This window comes from Sprattus sprattus, assembly GCF_963457725.1.
Source record: "Sprattus sprattus genome assembly, chromosome: 11".
In the NCBI taxonomy this organism is placed as follows: domain Eukaryota; kingdom Metazoa; phylum Chordata; class Actinopteri; order Clupeiformes; family Clupeidae; genus Sprattus; species Sprattus sprattus.
In genome coordinates, this window is record NC_137909.1 from 18,957,430 (window position 1) to 18,976,399 (window position 18,970).

Here is an 18,970-nt window from a genome sequence, read left to right on the forward strand (position 1 = left end):
CAGTTCCAAAACAAAGCATTTCTGGGCCTTCTGTTCTTGAGTGAATACAAGTGGTAAAAGCTGTTGAATTATTTTTTAACAATTCAACAAATAAATTCACATAACACCTAAACATGCATCAGCCATCTGCAAACAAAAGTGTCTAATTTTGGCCGTTGTTTGAGACACATGGGTTTTAACTTTGGGCCTACACAAGGAGTTTAAGGGACACACATTCAAACGTTTCAATTCTTTATCTGATATAAATAATATGCACTATTTCACACTTTTACAGAAAAATATTGCCTGCGCCACACAGCAAGGCTACCAGTATCAGCTGAATTCTGTCAGCTGTCTGGCCACACACACACACACACACACACACACACACACATGAATAACCTTGTCCCGATTTACACGCACCCACATATCCTGTCCCTTTGGGCAGACAGGCCCTGGGCTCATCCATAAAGTGGCCACTGATTTAGAACTCATTTCCTCTCTCTCTCTGTGGAGGCACTTCTGGACCCACAGCGTAGCCCCAACAGGTCGGCCCAACGGAGCTGTCCTGATCAAAGGTCTCTTTGTGTTTACCAAACAACAACGCTCCGGCCCCACGCCTGGCCCCTTCCCTTCCCTGCTCCCCATTCATGTCCTGGGAGGACCCAGCAGAGCAGAGCAGGTTGGCACACACAGACACACACACACAGAAACGCATACACCCACACACGCACACAGACACACACGTGCAGACACACATGCACAAGCATACACACACACACACACACTGTTGCCTCTGGCCTCTGGGTGTTTAGCGAGGGGATCTTGTTTTAAGCGCTGCTGATGAGTGCTGATGACAGCTCCAGGCCGTGACCAGTTATAAAGACTGAAAGAGGAGGAGAAGGAGAAATAGATGGACAGACAGTGATAGATAGAAAGATAGATAGATAAAAAGATAGATAGAGAGATAGATAAAGGACAGATATAGATAGATAGTAGTTTCATATAACTGAGAACCTCTTAATGATCTGGCTCTATCTATAACAGTAGCACAACATTATCCATAAAATGCATATAACACCTTCAACCAGCATCATCAGCAGGATACTCCATAGGTGAAATCAGATCATGACAGACACTGAGCCCTGTATTGTAGGAACATATGCCCCAAAACACAGTGACTTATGTACAATCTGAGCGCAGAGAAGGGGCCTTTGTGTTACCGGTGGGCAGCGTTTACTGTAAACACCCCCTCCTGGCTCGGTGGTAACCCGAGTCCAAATGCACAACACCATGACGACCCTCTCAACAGCTCTTCCCTGCAGGGTAACCCAAGCCATTTGCCTAATGACACAATTACAGACTTAATGACACTGATTCAGTCAGGCCATTACTTAAAAGGGAAATACTTGAAATGACACGCTGGCTAATGAATAGCTTTTCACAGGCTCTGAAGTGTAATGGCAAATTTCATGTGTACAGTGGGCATAAAACACATCATCCTTTATTGTCTTCAGGTGACATGCCGTAAAGCTTAACAACTCTGTCAGGGCTCTTCTTGTTACACTACAGCTACACTGTTCCTGGCCTGTTATGGATGCAGTAAATATCAAAACAGTTTTTTTAATGGTGTAGCGCTAACTGGGTATATTAAACTGCGCTGAATTATAAGTAGGGTGCACGAACAATACCATTGTGATGTATCATGTTGACCCTATTCCTTCAAGCAGTGGGAACCAAAGGCCTGATACAGTGCATTCTTCCCACATGCACTCAGAGTGTAGCGAGAGAAAGAGATGGATAGAGAGGAGCAGGACGGAGTAGAAAGAGATGGATACAGAGGGGCAAATTAAAAAGAAAGAAGCCTCCCTCCAGCCCTCCCTCCGTTGCCTCAACATGCCATTTCTTTCTTTTTTCTTTTTTTTTGAGAGGGGTCCTGTCGGTCCAATGCCGTCGCCTTTGTAGTTTACTGTTAGTGGTGACATCTTGGTGTCACGGTGTCACACTGAAATGGGTCCCCTCCCACGTTGCGGGGCCTGCGGCAGTGACGGCAAGGGGTTAGGGGGGGTTTCGGGCTAACAATGGGCCCCGAGGAACCAAGGACAGCCCAGGAGGGGCCCAGCTGGGTCACCCCACCCCAATCCACCCCTACCCTTCTCCCAACCCTTACCCTCTCGCTCCCATGAAATTGGAAATTACCCTGGCCCACTCTCACGACAAGTCAGTCAGTGTCTGTGTGGGAGTCCCTCGCCCTCTCTCCATCCACACTCACCAAGCTAATGACGGGAGGAAGTTAAAAGAGAGTGATAGAGAGTAGAACAGAGGGAGGGACAGAGAGAAAGAGAAAGATAGAGAGTGAGAGAATATAAGGATGTGCTTTAGGTTGTGACTCGTTGACCCAGCATATGTGCTTGACCCCTTGACTTTTTTGGAGGGGCATCTCGCACTGTGTGGTTTCGCCGAGTGGACTTATGGGAGGCAGAGTCGGCGCAGTTAAAACCACAACTGAGGCCCACGCTATCCATCAGTCTTAGCAAACAGTCACATAAACATCATGCAAGCTCTTTGATCATGATGGATGGGAACACATGGTGTGGCCATGCGAGACATTCTCCAAGACAATCCAAGACACTCAAAAAGATACACCGAGAGTACTACAACAAATATTCACGTGTTCTTTTTCCCCCACCCTTCCCAGAGGTCGATTTTAATGGCAGCAATCATTTATATGATGCAGTGCTTGATATTAAATATTTATCCAATTACCAAGTCGCCTCAGCTCTGCTTTATCCTTTAAAAAGGCCTTAACGTGACGTTGGTTTCACACATTCCAAACAATTAGGTAACGCTTCCTCCATATGAAGAGACATAAAATGCTGATATATAATATATTCATAACTGAATGCCAAACTAACAAGGTAAGCACTCAATTAAACATCAATAAGGGTCAATTTAACGTTAGCAATATCCATGTTATGTTATATATAGACAAGACAACAAAGACCTATCAGATCAGTTGAGGAAGGATGGGTTACCTTTGGGTTTTCCAGAATACCAGACTCGTAGCTGTTCAGAAAGATAAAAAAAAAAAAAAGAAGAAGTATAATTAAATATCTCAACAAATAAACAGCTTAGAGAGATATGCCCACCACATCTGTGACATTTATCAATTTTTCCACCTTCAAGAGATCCTTACTGCTCTATGCAACACTGTTACGCCCCCTAGTGGCTCGGAGTAGGACGCAACATAAGGGCAACAGGTTTGGGCAAGTGAGGGTGCAGTCACACAAAAGCCAGGACAAAAGGTGAATTCAATATATAAAGACTTTGTCCATTTACTATCATTCTCTAACGGAAAAATTATCAGAGTGGTACATCAGTAGATGAGTGCTTTGAAAGTGCATTCATTCGATCGCACACTTATTCATCCATCAAGTCAAATGAAAGGTCTGATCACAGCTCACCTGATGTGCATGAGGTTGGCATCCATGCTCCATGGGGCTTTTGGAGTGACAGGCACTGGGATGCCATGTTTCTGGGGAAAAGGCACTCTCTGTCACATCACTCAACAATAGTTTTCGTATTGAGATCACTTCAATGTGACAGCATTAAGTAAAATCAGGTTTCTCTTTCGGATGAACTGGTCATTGATAATCTTGAGAAATGGCTGCCAGCACATTTCTTGCATTTGTGTTTGACTTCTTGAACTGGTTTTATAATCAATTTGCAATCACGGTTTTAAATATTTACAAGCAAAATAAGTTGTTGTACCAGATTTATGCCATGCAAGATGAGTTGCAATATTTGTGACTTTAATTCACCAGTCACCACCTGCTCTAACTGCTATAAGGATCAGGTGATTCAGCTGGCAACACTGATGTGTGTCCATGTGTAAGGAAACTGCTGGAGTATTAAGTAGCATCTCCGTCCTCCACACTAAGTGCTATGTTATTAAACACGTCTTAATAAAAAGTACTGGGTCATAATAATGACCTGCACTTATGTACTGTTCATTGATGCATACCAAACTTACAAACTGTGTCTGGTGAAGCACCAGTGTCATGTAATACGAATGGAACACAGATGGACTTAAGTTTGAATAACAATTAGACATATAAATGAATTTTAATTGCAATCTCGAATAAACTACTTCTTTTTCACATGGTCTAACCTAAAGTTGGATAAAGGAAGACTAGATGCTGACATTAGTCACTTTAGCTGCTGCGATCTTACTAATCCTGTGGGTTTAAAAGACAAAGATACTTTTCTCTAAAGGCAGCCTTACATTTGTTTTTGTAGTTCTCACGAGTAACAACAGCTCCCTCTAGAGGAATAGGTTATTCATTCCCTCCTTGCAGACAACAGGTTCCATCCAGTCAGCCAAATGGATAACTGTGTTCCATTCATCTAATTCATCAGTATTTGACTATCCCTGACCTGGATCATTCTGACCCCTACTTCACTGAATTTTATTAGCTTAGAAGTCAAGACATTAAAAATTCACCCAGAATAAAAATAACTAAAAACATGACCAGACAGTGCCTTTCTGAATTCAAATCGTGACGGCCAAAGGACTGCATTAGTCTATGGATTGTACCTCAGCGTAGTCCATCAGGTCCTTTCTACCCTTGAAACGGTTGTAGAATTCTGGGATCCTCCAGGGAGCGATGATCTGAGAACAGGCCAGAAGTCAGAATGACTTGATGGTGAAAGACATACTGAAGGAACATTATCAGAAAGACACCAGAAACCATGGAAGAGCCCTTACCTTAACCTCAGGGTAGAGAGCGTAGCAGGTCAGCTCAAAGCGAACTTGGTCATTTCCCTTAAAAAGAGTAAGAGTTATACATTTACACACAGAATCTCTTTCAGTGTAATTATCGGTCAGTTCTGATATATTTGCTTAACTACCCACCACCCTAACTAGAGTGATCACTTTGATGAATCATTAATCAGTTCACCAGACAGCTCTGGAATGACAAAGGCATGCATTCTTCACAGAGTGATCTGTGCTGTGCTGAGACCTCACAAAAGACACTGTACCGCTACTGTTCCTAACAAGTTGCTTAGCATCTTGCATTAGTGCCTCTGCATGATTTTATCAATGCCAAAACTCCTTACTGCTGCTTGAACTATTTGAACAAAAGAGAAAATGTCACTTCTCACTCATATTCTGTGGTTTGATATACAAGCAAACTCATTGTAAACGCTTGCTATTTGCAAGTCGCTTGCCAGTCGTAAAATATACATAAACTGGGGATGTTTTTTTTGTAAACAGTCATTTGTCTTCACCTAGTGGCCATGTTGAAAACTACATCTGCATTCCTTCAGGGGGTGCTACTAGCAGAAGTGGCATATGTGCATTCTTTGGTGGAACTCTTGAGCGTATGGTCAAATCAATCACCCAGACATTTGGACATCTTCCACCGAACCACTGGGCGCCTAAGAAGGCTAAGCCAGCATTCTTACTGGAGCAGCAGAGATGTGTTAGCAAGGTTCTCAGCAAAAATGGCGTTTATAGGTTTGTTTATTTAGGGTCAGGGTTAAGGACTGATTTTCTTTCTTTTTTGTTATTCCATGTTATACTGGGCCGCTCTGGAACTTTAGAACAGGTCCTAGGCATCTTATTCTGAAGATTTTGTCAGAAAAGAAGTCAGAAGTTGAAAAGGTGGAAACGTTTTGGAGAGTAGATCTCTACAGGCCGCTTTAAAAATCCCATTATGTTCAACGTTGTTGTAAGACATTTTATAGTTATTTTATATCAGAACACCCATGGCGAGCAAACCTCCATTTCTTAGGCCCGTTTCACACTGGCCGCGCTGGTGTGCTTTGCGGCTGCTTTACCTGTTGATTTTTATTTTGGTGACCTTGTTTACAGGTAAGAGCGTGCAAACTGCTTGCGTGAGACGGGCGTCTTAGGTGCGGCTGGAGCCGCGTTGCAGCCGTGACTCATGTAGAGTTTTGGCATGGAGCCTATTTGTCACAGGCATGAGGAAAGCAGTTCTCAGCAAATATAGCTGGTAAACAGATGTGTTGACATATTGACATCATACCAACAACATTACATAACGCACACCATTCACTGCAGATTCGATGTCTGGGCTATATGTCACAGACATGACAGAAATATATAAATTATATTTTTTAACCATTTTTAGCAATTGCATGTCATGAAAAAGGAAAATGGAGGCTACATGTGTACTATATAGTAACCTAATGAAGGCTATATACATTATATTGATCATTTAGTAGTTTTTCTTGCTCTCTCTCCCTGTCACTCGCCCTCAACAAGGATTATAAAGGCAAACTGTGCAACAAAATGAAAGCATAATACGTTTTTGGTTTTCACTTTTTGGATCAATGATGGACGATACCAAACTGATTGTGTATAGTGTATTATTGATTGCAAACTCAATTCAGGAAGATAGGGCTGGCAGTAGCAGCGCTGCAGCAGAAACATGGGCGGTATGAATAAACAGATGCAGCAGTTCTGCAACGCAGCGGCCACGCACACGCAACAAAGCACCCACTCACACGCAATCAGTGTTGGGAGTAACGCGTTACTGTAATTCAACTACTTTTAGCGGTAACGAGCATGTAACTAAGTATTTGTTTAAATCGAGTAACGCAGTTACAGTTACTGAAATCTAAATGAGTTCGTTACCCGTGTTACTATCTTTTGTGGAAAATTAACACTTGCAGACAAGAAGACAAGATAGACCTACTTTAGCTTCTTCTGATCTGACGTCGCAGGACCAATGCGACCGCACATGAAAGACACTCTGCTACCCAGATCCACGACCGCTTACACACACAAACACACACACATTGCACCTGCATACAATCACGCACGCACACACACACACACACACAAAGACACGCACAAGGCTGTACATACGCAACTTTTTCTCCCATTTTCCAGGACTGCTAACACACACACACACATTGCACTTGCATACAATCACGCACGCACTCACACACGGATATACAACCGCAATTATTTCTCCCATTCTCCACGGCCGCTAACACACATTCATTGCACTTGTATACAATCGCGCATACATATGGAAAGAAGGCTAGGACACCGATCGTGGTTTCCAACATTTATTGTTTAACCAGAAAACGCGTGGAATCTATTACCAACTGTATAGGGTGTTCGTGTCCTCAGTCATCTTGGCTGTCGGGGCAACAGCGAAAGAAGCGCTACCGGGACCAGTGGGAACTTATAAACAGTTCCTACCTTGGTGAGGATTGCCAGCGATTAGGATGTATTAGAAAGATATTATTCTAATTATATATTTGACATATTACATATTGTGAATACTGTGTGGGTGTTTCAGGGTATTTTGTGAACTGAACCACTAATTGATTATTTTGTATCCCCCTACTCTTTATATGGTGTTAATACTGTAAGCCAATCACTTTAACTACATTGGGCCTAATGTAGTAAAAAAAAAAAAAAAACACTGTTAAATGACTGAGACAGTTATTTTGTGTTAAGTTAAGTGTTAAAAGGGACTTTTGTACTACTGCTTGATTTGAAGGCATGTTGCCCTGTTGCTTAAAATAATTAGGTAAAAAATATATATGGTTATTGGGTTTGACTGTTCAGTACTGTTCATATTCATTATATTAAACGCAGAAAAAGTTACTTTCCCTAGTAACTAATTACTTTTGATATACAGTAACTGGGAAGTAATTCAATTACCTTTAAAATAAGTAACTAGTAACTGTAACTAAGTACTAATTTTCAGTAACTTGCCCAACACTGCACGCAATGCAGCGCCCACGCAACGCAGCACACACGCGACGCTGGCAGTTTGAAACAGGCCTTAAACTCACCAGTGACTACCCTTTGAGACCTGACCACTCCTCTAGTTTGCCATCACATTGCGTCACCCTACCTACCATGTTCCTTAAGGTCAACTTGTAAAGCAAGGTGCCACACCACAATCATGATAAAAGAAAACATCTGCTAAATGGCTGAATGTGCATGTACCTTTCCTGTAGCGCCATGGGAGACATACTGAGCCCCCTCCTGCTGGGCTATCTGCACCTGCCTGCGGGCGATGCAGGGTCGTGCCACCGAGGTGCCCAGCAGGTAGCGGTCCTCATAGATGGCGCTGGCCTGCAACGACGGCCAGATGAACTCCTCCACAAACTCCACTCGCAGGTCCTCGATGAACACCTGTCATACGGGAGTGGCAGTAAGGAAGAATGGTCATATTTTGGGGTGACGTGGTTACTGAACTTGAAAAACATTAACACTATTTTTTAGCTACTTTCCAAGGTATATATTAAGTCCTATGATGCCTGATCGATTTCAATTATGACTTTTCAGAATCTGACTTGCCCAACCAAACAGTGACACTGAACAGCATTTTATCATGCATGAAAATGTTGAGTCACTGGGAATTTTAATTTGTTTGGGGCGGGGAAAAATAGCTATGGAAAATATTTAACAGGGTAGGGCGGAATCTATGAAGCAGCACTATGGTTTCGACTGAGCTAAATACCAGGCAGAAGGGTTTTATACTTTTATTATGATTTTAATATTTCAAGAAGCCTATCGGAACATCAGGTTCTGATACAATGTTGACCATTATTTTATTGCTCCTGCTGCTTGCTTTTATTGATTTTATGTAAAGCACTTTAAATTGCAACTCTTGTACGAAATGAAGTCTTACTTACTTCCTTTTAATTTAGAAATTCCCCTTCTGGACTTTAGATATAATTTTACTATAGCATCATGGTGTCACATGGTATCACTTCCCAGGGAACACACAAAGCAATAACATGAAAACAAAACTTGAACTGTTGCTTTGGATTAAAGTGTCTGCTAAATAAATAATAGATTTGAATACAGAGGTAGGAATGTGGCTTTACCAGGCTAATTATTACAGAGGCTAATTATATTCTGGGAATTGGTTGCAATGTTATGAGTTCAAATTCCAAATCTTGGTTGTCTTTAGAAGACAGGTTTGTAATAATTGAACTGAAGAACAAAGGAAAAGAGACTCTGAGATCTCTGAACTGAGATCAGTACTTGTTCTGTAAATCCGTTCGTCAGTCTGAATCAGTCATTTTATATTCTATTAAAAATGACTAACACAAACACGGACACAAATATGGCCCATGGTTTCAGCAAACCTGTCTTTTCCAAATGAACTTGTGGCCCTCACCTTTTTCGCCCCTAGACTCTCAGCTTTCTTTTGCGCAGCCTCAAAGTCCTCATCCTGCCCGATGTTGGCCTGTTGAACGAAAGAAGCAGAGCAATGATTAGCTCGTCTTTGTAGAGGCATTTAGTGTGTAGAACAGACGGATGCACAGATGTCTTTATACCATGATGACATTGTAACAAAGCAGCAGTGACAGCCTTGTGTGTACCAGGAGCTTGTTGCCCATTATGTTGACTATTTATTCATTTAAGGTAATTTGTCCCAAGAGATATGAAGCAGAGCCCCCTTTCCATGCACAGAGGGGCCTTGATGACATAATTACAATGAATGGCTTCATCTCAACGGCAGAACAAAACCCACAAACAAGCTATAACTAACTATTACAATCATTGACACAGGAAATGTGATTTGGATCCTGTTTAATCTGGTCCCGGTCCGCTGGTCCTGATGTCTGGAGGGAAGGGGCACTAGACAGGCTGCATTCTGGACTTTTATATAACCTCTGCTGATTCACTCCCATTGAGATTCAGAGAGCGCTCAGTGACCTTCGTCTGTGGGACACGTGTTTGGGCTGCTCACTGACAATCATTTTCAACATTAACCAGATACTCTCCGAACTGAACTGATGTGAACTGGTACTCATAACATCTCAACGAGTTTGAATACTCTGGTCTAATACATGGTCATACTAAGGCTATCTATCATAGTGGTTAACAAAAGCTGTATGTGCACACTAGGAGTGCGTCACGTGCTACGTAGTGACCACTGTCAATTACTGCTTACTGTAAACTTTCAAAAGCAACTATGTTCATAAACTCAGCCAACAATACAGCATGGTATATATTCTTTGTATATACATTTCAGACAGCCAGCAACACTGGGTAGAATACTAGCAAAAAAAAACATTATGATCATAATTTACAAAAAAAAATATTTAGGCCCTTTCTGCAGAGGCCATTCTACTGTATTCGGTGACAGTGGGTAAGTTATACAAGTTCATGCTCTGGTCCCGTGGGGAGTTTAATGGTACCAAGATCAGTTTATGATACAACAACATAGAATATCATGCTAGTAGTGCTGGCTAAACATTCAAGATTCCTCTGAGCCACTCATATGGTTCCTGGTGTAGCATTCCTGAGACATCGCTTCTCTTTTGTTTGTCTTTGGGTCTAACCAGTTCCTCATTGTGATGTCCCAATGCTGTGGTTAATATGATCTTCTATCACAACACAGCCTGAGGGCTGAGAAGCCACTGGGAGTCATGCTAGAAACACATAGGGATCTTTGAAGGTGGAGAAAGAAACCTCACCCTTCGTGCCTTTTATCGGATTTATTATAGTTTATTTCCTACCTCCCCATAGGGGCTCAACGTATAAGTATCAAGTATAATTACAGCAAAGCCATGGTCATGGTGGACTTATAAAGCAATCACTTAAAAACTGTTAAAATGCATAAAAATATCACCTAGAATAAAAAATACCATTTTTTTTTTTAAACTGACAAATGAATCATGCAGGTTCAATTATGTAGCTGAAAAATACAATGCTTACGTACTACCTCCCAGGGAGAATAAAACTAGAGAAAACATATTCTTTCACAACACTTTGACTTTAGATAAACTGAGCCAACAATTATTTGCTTACATGACTAGGCCTAAGGCTGGTAGGTGAAATTTTGATGACATTCCCACCCCCTTTTCATGTGCCATCTATTTGGAGGCAGACAGGGGGAAAAAGTGCACCACGAGCAGATTCCGTCTAGCTAAGCTCAGGTCAGGGGATCATCTGTCCGGCACGAGCAGTTAATCCCTCCCTCTCAACGGCCGCCTGACCGCACAATGCACCTGTCACCTTCACTATATGTCATTAAATAGCCCGACATTTCGGCTTTGATGCGGTATAAAAGTTGTAGCTTCTGCAGCTTAGTCAGTTAAACTAGTTTGTGGCGATAAGGCCAGGTTAAGTAGTCCATCAATCATACCATTAGACATAGTAAATTATTGATGGAAAGTCTGGTTTCTTTAAGAAAATGCAGCCCTAACGCTGAAATCTGGAGCACCCTGTTGAGAATTCTTCCATTTTAAATCTACAGTCATAAGTTTAGGCCCAATCTCAATACTTCCCCTTATCCCTTATCTTACCCCTTACCCTTGAAATTGCGTGTTCATGTGAGAGCTAGTGGTGTCTCAATACCCAACTTGATCAAGATTAAGGGGTAAGGTTAAGGGGTGTATGGCCCTCGTTTTTGAGATGATCGGAGAGCTACCTTAACTCCAAGGGCTATCCCAGAGCACACCGCGAAACCAGCTCGGGAATTTTCAAAAAAACATGGCTGCTTGAAGCGAGGAATATTTTACATGAATAAAGCTATCTACACAACTTTTTATATGTTTATAATGACTCGGTTTGATCTGAAATGTGCTACTCAAACGATGCATAGTATAGTCGGTCTTAACTGAAGCTTTCAAACGGTAGTTTTAGGATACAATTAGCGCGTATACCACCACTCCATTGGCTTATATGGTAGCTTGCCAGCTATCATGCTACATACACTACATGTAAGTATTTTTGGCTTATAATTAATTTAAAAATGACGACAGTCTTGTTTCGTGCTCTACACAGTTGTATACATATATATTTGCAACCATGTTCTTCATTAGACTTTTTTTAAATCGCTAGTTTCATAGCTCATACAGTCACGCATGACGTACCCGAAACCGAGTGGTGTCTCATTTCATAGGGGAAAGATCTCAGCCCTTGGCCCTTACACTTGCAAGTGCTAGGGTTAAGACTAAGACAAGACTAAGCAAAAGGGGCAAGGAGAAGAATCGAGATTCGGCCTTTGTTCATGCTGTAAAAGATGATGTACTTGGGCGGACAAAGTACTTTTCTTGCATTGCTTAGCAATTGGCTGAACAGATATGCATCACTACAGGTTACGCGTGTGGATTCTATATGACACCCTCACCCTATGGCGACCTCAGCCTATAAGAGCTCCTAAAAGATTCCTCACTGCAGTGAGAAGAAACATCTTGCACTAAAGGGAGGCATCCTACGCTAAACTTAAACCCATACAAACAACTCCACAGATGTCAATAAAATGTGAAATGCATTAACTGAAAAGGTCATTTAGACTTTTTAAAGTTATTTACCTCTTCTAAATACTATTACACTAAACAGCCACAGCTCTTTCTGCATGTGCCATATAGGTGCTAAAATCTGAACGCCGATGAGAACTGAATAACAGTAGTCAATATCAAGCAGTCATACCAGGTAGGCGATGACATCATAGCCTTCTTCTTTCAGCCACACAAGGATACACGACGTGTCCAGCCCTCCACTGTAAGCCAAGACCACTGTTCCTTTAGACATCTTTTTTTCTGGAGTGTTATGGGTTCTGAGACCAAAACAGAGCACAAATTGAAATTCGGGGGGAAAGATATTAAGATTTCAGAAAAATGGTTTAAATTTATTTAAATAAATCTATTAGTTTAAACAAACGCATTCCACATTTCAAATGACAATTAAAAAATCTGACAATAAAAATGGGTTGCATCTGAATGAAAGACTCCTCATCACACTCGTGCATGTGACGACACTAAATGTTGTATAAGTCATATTTACGTGATGTACTTGTTTAGCTTTTTCTACAGTAATTCAAGGCTACAGACACCATACATCTGACGTTTTGGAAGTACAAAAGCAAACGGCTCATTTGACACGTTTGATGTTAGCTTTTGACGCGATGACACTTTAACATTATCGTTATCGAAGCAACATCATGCAAACCACAGCCAACGAGCGATGCCAGTAAAGTTAGCGTGATCCTAGTCGATCATTCTGTAAAAACGTCGTAATGCAAAAGTCAGCAGTACTTGTTGGGTTCGCTCATTCATTCGGTAACGTTAAGTTACTCTGCGTGTTAGCTCCTCAAAAGAATATAAACGGTATGCACAATCTGTAATTATCTGGTGCCAGTGAGGCTGAATATTTATAAAACACGAGGAATCACCACATAATCTTTACTTACAGTCTTATCAAGACAAGGTTCTTTACTTACGGTATCTGGCTGGATTCGTATTCTCTGGTCCGCGTGGGAAAACGGACCGAACGGGTGCGTATGACGTTTTTTTTTGTCAAGCTAGACTGGAAGAGCACTGTCGACCAATCACAGCATGCCTCAGTCTTTTAGGGGGCGCCAATCAACAGGTGGTGGGTCAGCCAAAAGTGGGTAGAGATTTATTGCAGTTGTACTAGAGAAATGGTTGAATCTATAATTTTAAGTATTTTAAGTCAACAATATCATGTTCTTAGGACTGCAAATGCATTATTTGTATTCCATCTCGACTGTTTTTATTTTTCAGCTGAACCTATCTGCACCAAACAACTAGTGACCTATGACTTGAGATGCTATAATCTTCTCTTGGTCAAAACCTATTGGATATAATGTAGACTGCCAGAGGAAAAAAGCCCAACAGTAGAGTGTAGATGTACAGATGTTTATTGCATATCATTTAGGTTCATCAGGTCATTAACAACATAAATAATATCTGAGCATTGTGCCTGAAGAGCAAGGTCTTAAGAGTACGAACTGCACATTTTTATATTGCCATCAATGTATTACAATCACCAATGTCCAACTCTGTGTACGTCTCTTCTTGTGTATGAGGGCTAATACAATGATTCAGAACACGTGTTCTTAAACAAGTGAGTCGGATTATATGTCATGATATCACTACAGCATTGCTTATATGTTTTGAGAGGGCAGAACTCTGTGAAAATATTAGAGAATGCTGTTGAGGGGTACAATATTTTTTTCCCAAGACCCATCTGTGGTGTAGCAGCATAGCTCTCAGAGAAGTAACCCCACAGATAGACGGCCAGCAAGTCTGGCCATTTAGGGTAGAGTAACGATCAATATTGCAGCGGTAGTCCCAGTTGTCACAGTTATCAGTTAAACACCAGGAGTAGCCTTCACCATGCAAGATACAGTTGCGGTTGGCACAGCCATACCTCCCTCCATATCTTTTGCCCATGGGTAAGGGGGGACTGCAGTACTCCCATGACCTGCCTTCAAGGCACCAGTGGTAGTCATGCCTGTGTCTTCCACAGATGTGGTCACTGTTACTCTTGGTTCCCTTAACTGTTATAATAGAATACTCAGGAGAACATAATCTCTCTGAAGTTCCATCTTAGCAATAATAACCTCTAGCCTCTTTGTTGTACAGGCAAGAGCTTGTGCAGTCTGATACAGTTTCAATCAAAATTATTCAACCCCCATTCCACATTAGGTTTTTGGCAAAATATACAATTTCTCAGTTGTTTGCAACAAAAACATTACACAAGAACTGTTTAAGAAATCAAATGGAACTAATATTACAAGGGATATTACAAGGGTGGGTCAACACAAAATGCTACTTTTAATACTGCAGTGTCATAATTATTCAACCCGTTCATGATGACAAGCATCTTCAGTACTTAGTAGAGCACCCTTTTGCTGTTGTTATCTGCTGCAAACGTGATGCAGCCAGACACCAGCTTCTGACAGCGTTTCTGAGGAATCTTAGCCCATTCCTCATGGCCTCCAGTTCAGTAATATTCTTGGGTGTGCTTTTTGCAACCGCCTTCTTCAAATCCCACTAGATATTTTCGATAGGGTTCAAGTCAGGTGACTGTGACGCCACTCTAGAATCTTCCATTTCTTCTTCTGAAACCAAGCCTTGGTGGACTTTGAGGTATGCTTGGGATCATTGTCCTGTTGGAAGGTCCAATGACGCCCAAGCTTCAGCTTCATCACAGACGGCATGACGTTTTTTCCTAAGATTTCCTGATACTTGACTGAATCCATCGTGCCCTCCACGCGCTGCAAGTTTCTAGTGCCAGAGGCAGCAATGCAACCCCAGAGCATCACTGAGCCACTATAGGCAGAGTGTTCTTTTCAGCATGCTTCATTCTTCTTTATCCAGACATACCGCTGATCCATAGGCCCGAAAAGTTCCAGTTTTGTTTCATCGCACCACAGAACAGAATTCCCAAACTTTGGTGGCTTATTTATATGATTTTCAGCATATTGGAGCCGAGTTTTCTTGTGCTTTTGGGTGTGTAGTGGTGTGTGTCTTGGAGTCCGGGCATGGAACTCTTCGGTGTTTAGTATGCGCCTTACTGTGCAAACTGAAACCTCAGTGCCCACTGCCACCAAGTCTGCAGATGTTTTGCAGTCACTCATGGGTTTTTAACCACTTGCCTCCTTAGGAATCTGGTGGCAGCCGCTGATAGCTTCCTCTTTCTGCCACGTTCAACTTAAGAGTACGAACTGCACATTTGCAAACTATGCTTCCAACTGTATCTCTAGGGACATTCAGTGCTTTTGCTATCTATTTGTATCCTTTTCTTGTTTGTGCAAGGCAATGATCTCTTCTCTGCACTTTTTGGACAATTCTTTTGACCATATTTCTAACATGCAATCAATTGTCACTCTCAACAAACCACTAGCCAGTCCAGGTAGTTATGTGTTCTATTTCAAGCACACCTGAACAAATGAAGCCCTTGATTAGTTGCTCCAGGTGTGGTTGAGACAGGGGGTTGAATCATTTTGAGACTGCAGTAGTGATTTTAAGTAGCATTTCGTGTTGAATTTGGATGAAAACCATGGTTGTATTAGTTTTATTGAACTATTTCATATGTTCTTGTTTATTGCAAAACAGCTGAAAAATTGTACAATTTGCCAATAAGCCTAAAACGCAATGGGGATGGAATAATTTGAATTGCAACTGTATCTGCTCTGGAACGAGGCTACAAACGAGCTCTTGATAATCATCAGTGAGGTCTGTCTTTTGAATACGTGTGCTACTTAGACTGCTCACCTGAAGCAGTTTTCTGTCATTTTTATGCTCATTTATCAGGTCTGGTTTTGGGATGTATTGAGGGATGGGATACACCTATGTTTGACTAGCTACTGAGTTTGTCCAAATGCTTACATACATAGGCAATAAAGCTGATTCACAATGAACCCACTGTAGTACAGTTTGTGCCGGGATACAGCAGTCCAAGAAAAACTAACTAGGTAATATCATGCACTGCTTAAAAATAGACCCCATAAACACCCCTAAAAAGAAGGAAAACTCATCTGATGCTCAATGAACTAGTAACCACAATTAATTCATCTTGGTTTCTCCAGCTGGGAACAAAGGTTGTGGCACTGTACACAGGGTTTCTATGTAATGTTGAGTAAAGTGAAGCATAGAAATTCCCACCATACTCATATTCCTTTTGATCCATGCCCTTTGGATTCAAAAGAACGGGCAGCGGCACTTGCCAAAATCATCAACAACTTTTGTCCAAATGCGCACTTCTGCCAAGGCAGTGAAGGTGAACACAGCCAAAATGATCATGATGCAATGAGGAGGCAGTGAACATGTTGAATCTTCGACAGTGACAAAGATCCAACTTTCAACACATTTTCAGCATATTTATTTTTCTCAAAGATGGCCTATGTGATCTTACTATTGTTTCAATTATTTATCAATTTAATTACAGAAATTGTGAGCATAATTGATAAAAATGATCTAGCTACACTTCTCCACAACAGCTTTGTCTTGTCATAGTATAATAGAGTTTAGTGCGGAAATGTGTGCCTCAACAGAGGGGGTAATATTGAGATGTATATACATTTAGTAAAATCTGAGCATGATTTGTGATTTTCTTTTCTTATGGAGGAGTGAAGGGTGTAATTAGATTGGCTGTTGAACTCAAATATCAACAACCTTTCACTAGAATCAAAGACTATATCTTTAAGCATCAAGGTGATCTTCATGCTCTAGGGTTAGGCCAACTCCTCATTGTTGATGATGCAGCCCATTACTATTGTGTCTGTGTCATCAGTAACATCAGGTGAGAGATTGTCGACATTTGACAATTGATTGCAATAGTGTGTTGGCTCTCTCCAACAGGATAAATTCCAGCGTGCTGGAACGACTGAAGCTCGAGACCAGAAACTCTAGACCAAAGACTCAACAACGAGTTTGACAAAGGGACAGGTATAAAAAAGGGCGAATGGTCACATACTAGCAGGTGATTACCAAAAATGGCAGGAAAACAGACAAAGACAGGAAGTAAGCATAACAGGTGAACGGTCGGCACAGAAGCACATGGAAACATAATATAACACAAAACATAAAGCACGTATAGACACAACAGGCAGAGAGTCTTTGGCGGCATCTGGAGGCCAAACAGGTATCTCCACCTCTGTGGCGTCTTTATCATCAAACACGCTCAAGGAAGTCTGAAACTTACAGTATTTCAGTATCAGACATGCCCAGTATGGAACGAATGGGCAGCTGGATGTTCCTGTAAAGCTTCGCCAGATTTAGCCTTGGTAGAAAAGCATTACTGAAAATCTTTACTTTAGATTATAAAGAGTATAGACAGCATATAATTAAGTTGTATACAGTCATTATAGTGGGGAGAAAAAACCGGAAAGCTGAAAGAAAATAAAGAAATCGACAGGCAAACCTTATTGCTCTGTGTTCATCTGTAATAAATAATTAAATCGACTATTGTATTTTCATGTAATTGTTTAGTGGTTCAATGAGGTTCTTCCCCTGGACTGTCAGTTTACTTTCATTATATACAGGCTTCTCTCTTATCTTTTTACTCGTTTCACCTTCCCTCTAACGGAAAATAAATCATGGGATGGAAATGTGGAAATCAGCATGAGCACTGAAATGCTTTTCCTCAACAGAAACCCCAGAGTTCACATCAGGGTTCATTACTCCATCCTGAATTAGAATTGTGTACACTCCTTATCAGCTCTGACTTTGTGACAAACCTGGATTATCTATATATTAAATATGTACCAATGCTTCCTCATGTAAGCTGTGCAACCACTGGACATTTTATTCGGTGCACTTATCAGCAATATTTCACAGTATTTTGCCCTCATTTTGTAAAAGTTGCTGTTAAGCACAAATGTATTTCAGATGTTACAAATATAGTATTAGTATTCCTTCAGGTGTTAAATAGGCTGGTCAGGTGTTTAAGAGAACAGTACTAGTTACTCTTCCAGTTCAAGGGTACAAACTCTTCATCAGGAAAGCAGTTAAAACAAGACTGACTTTTCTGTTATTCAGGTACGTGCTAGAATTTGTCAATGGCAAGAGATTGATGGTAAGGTAAAAAAGGGCTGATGCTGGACTTTAACCTTCAGTTCAGCAATGTTACATATCACATTATCTGTTCAAAATGGACCCTTCTCACTTATCAAAGTAAAAATGTACCTGTGGCTCAATGAACCTGTCACCACTTTATTGTCCTCCTTTGCTGATGCAGTCGGGATAAATGTTTAGGCACTGTTTAGTTTAGTTTAGTTTAGTTTATTAAAGATCCCCATTAGTATACACCGAGACTATTCTTCCTGGGGTCCAGGCAAAAGACATTACAATACAGATTAAAAAAGTGCAGTACAGCATGATCATTGTTGGTGACCAAAACACAGACACAGACTGTACACAGGAATACTGTGGAATGTTGAGTGATCCACACAAATTCCCTCCATACTCATAATACTGGCACATTTCCTTGGCATTTCTGATCCATGCCCTGTGGTTCAGAGCTCTTATAAAATAACTCATGTTAAAAAAACAATCATCAACAACTTTAGCCGAAACTGGCACTTCTGCCAGAGCAGTTAAGAAGAATAGAGCTGAAATGATCATGATGTAAGTTCTGGTGAAGTAAGTTCTTTAAAGGCTTAGTCAATGTCACGCTTATTTAAACAAATACAAAGTTAAAGAGACAAGTTCCTCCTATTTAACA

At 41.1% G+C, this 18,970-nt stretch overlaps 1 protein-coding gene across 1 annotated transcript in view; it reads right to left on the reverse strand.

Annotated features, from left to right (window-relative positions):
• The window catches only part of ass1 (argininosuccinate synthase 1), a 34,400-nt gene extending 21,114 nt beyond the window's left edge, over positions 1–13,286 (reverse strand). Inside the window, exons 1-8 of the mRNA XM_080847435.1 lie at positions 13,218–13,286; positions 12,428–12,554; positions 9,162–9,230; positions 7,979–8,167; positions 4,748–4,804; positions 4,577–4,651; positions 3,444–3,514; positions 3,015–3,045 (exon numbers count right to left, since the gene is read on the reverse strand). Coding sequence (XP_080703561.1) covers positions 3,015–3,045; positions 3,444–3,514; positions 4,577–4,651; positions 4,748–4,804; positions 7,979–8,167; positions 9,162–9,230; positions 12,428–12,529 — 594 coding nt within the window. The 5' untranslated portion in view covers positions 12,530–12,554; positions 13,218–13,286. The remainder of the gene's footprint in view (positions 1–3,014; positions 3,046–3,443; positions 3,515–4,576; positions 4,652–4,747; positions 4,805–7,978; positions 8,168–9,161; positions 9,231–12,427; positions 12,555–13,217) is intronic.
• Positions 13,287–18,970: the final 5,684 nt, after the last annotated feature.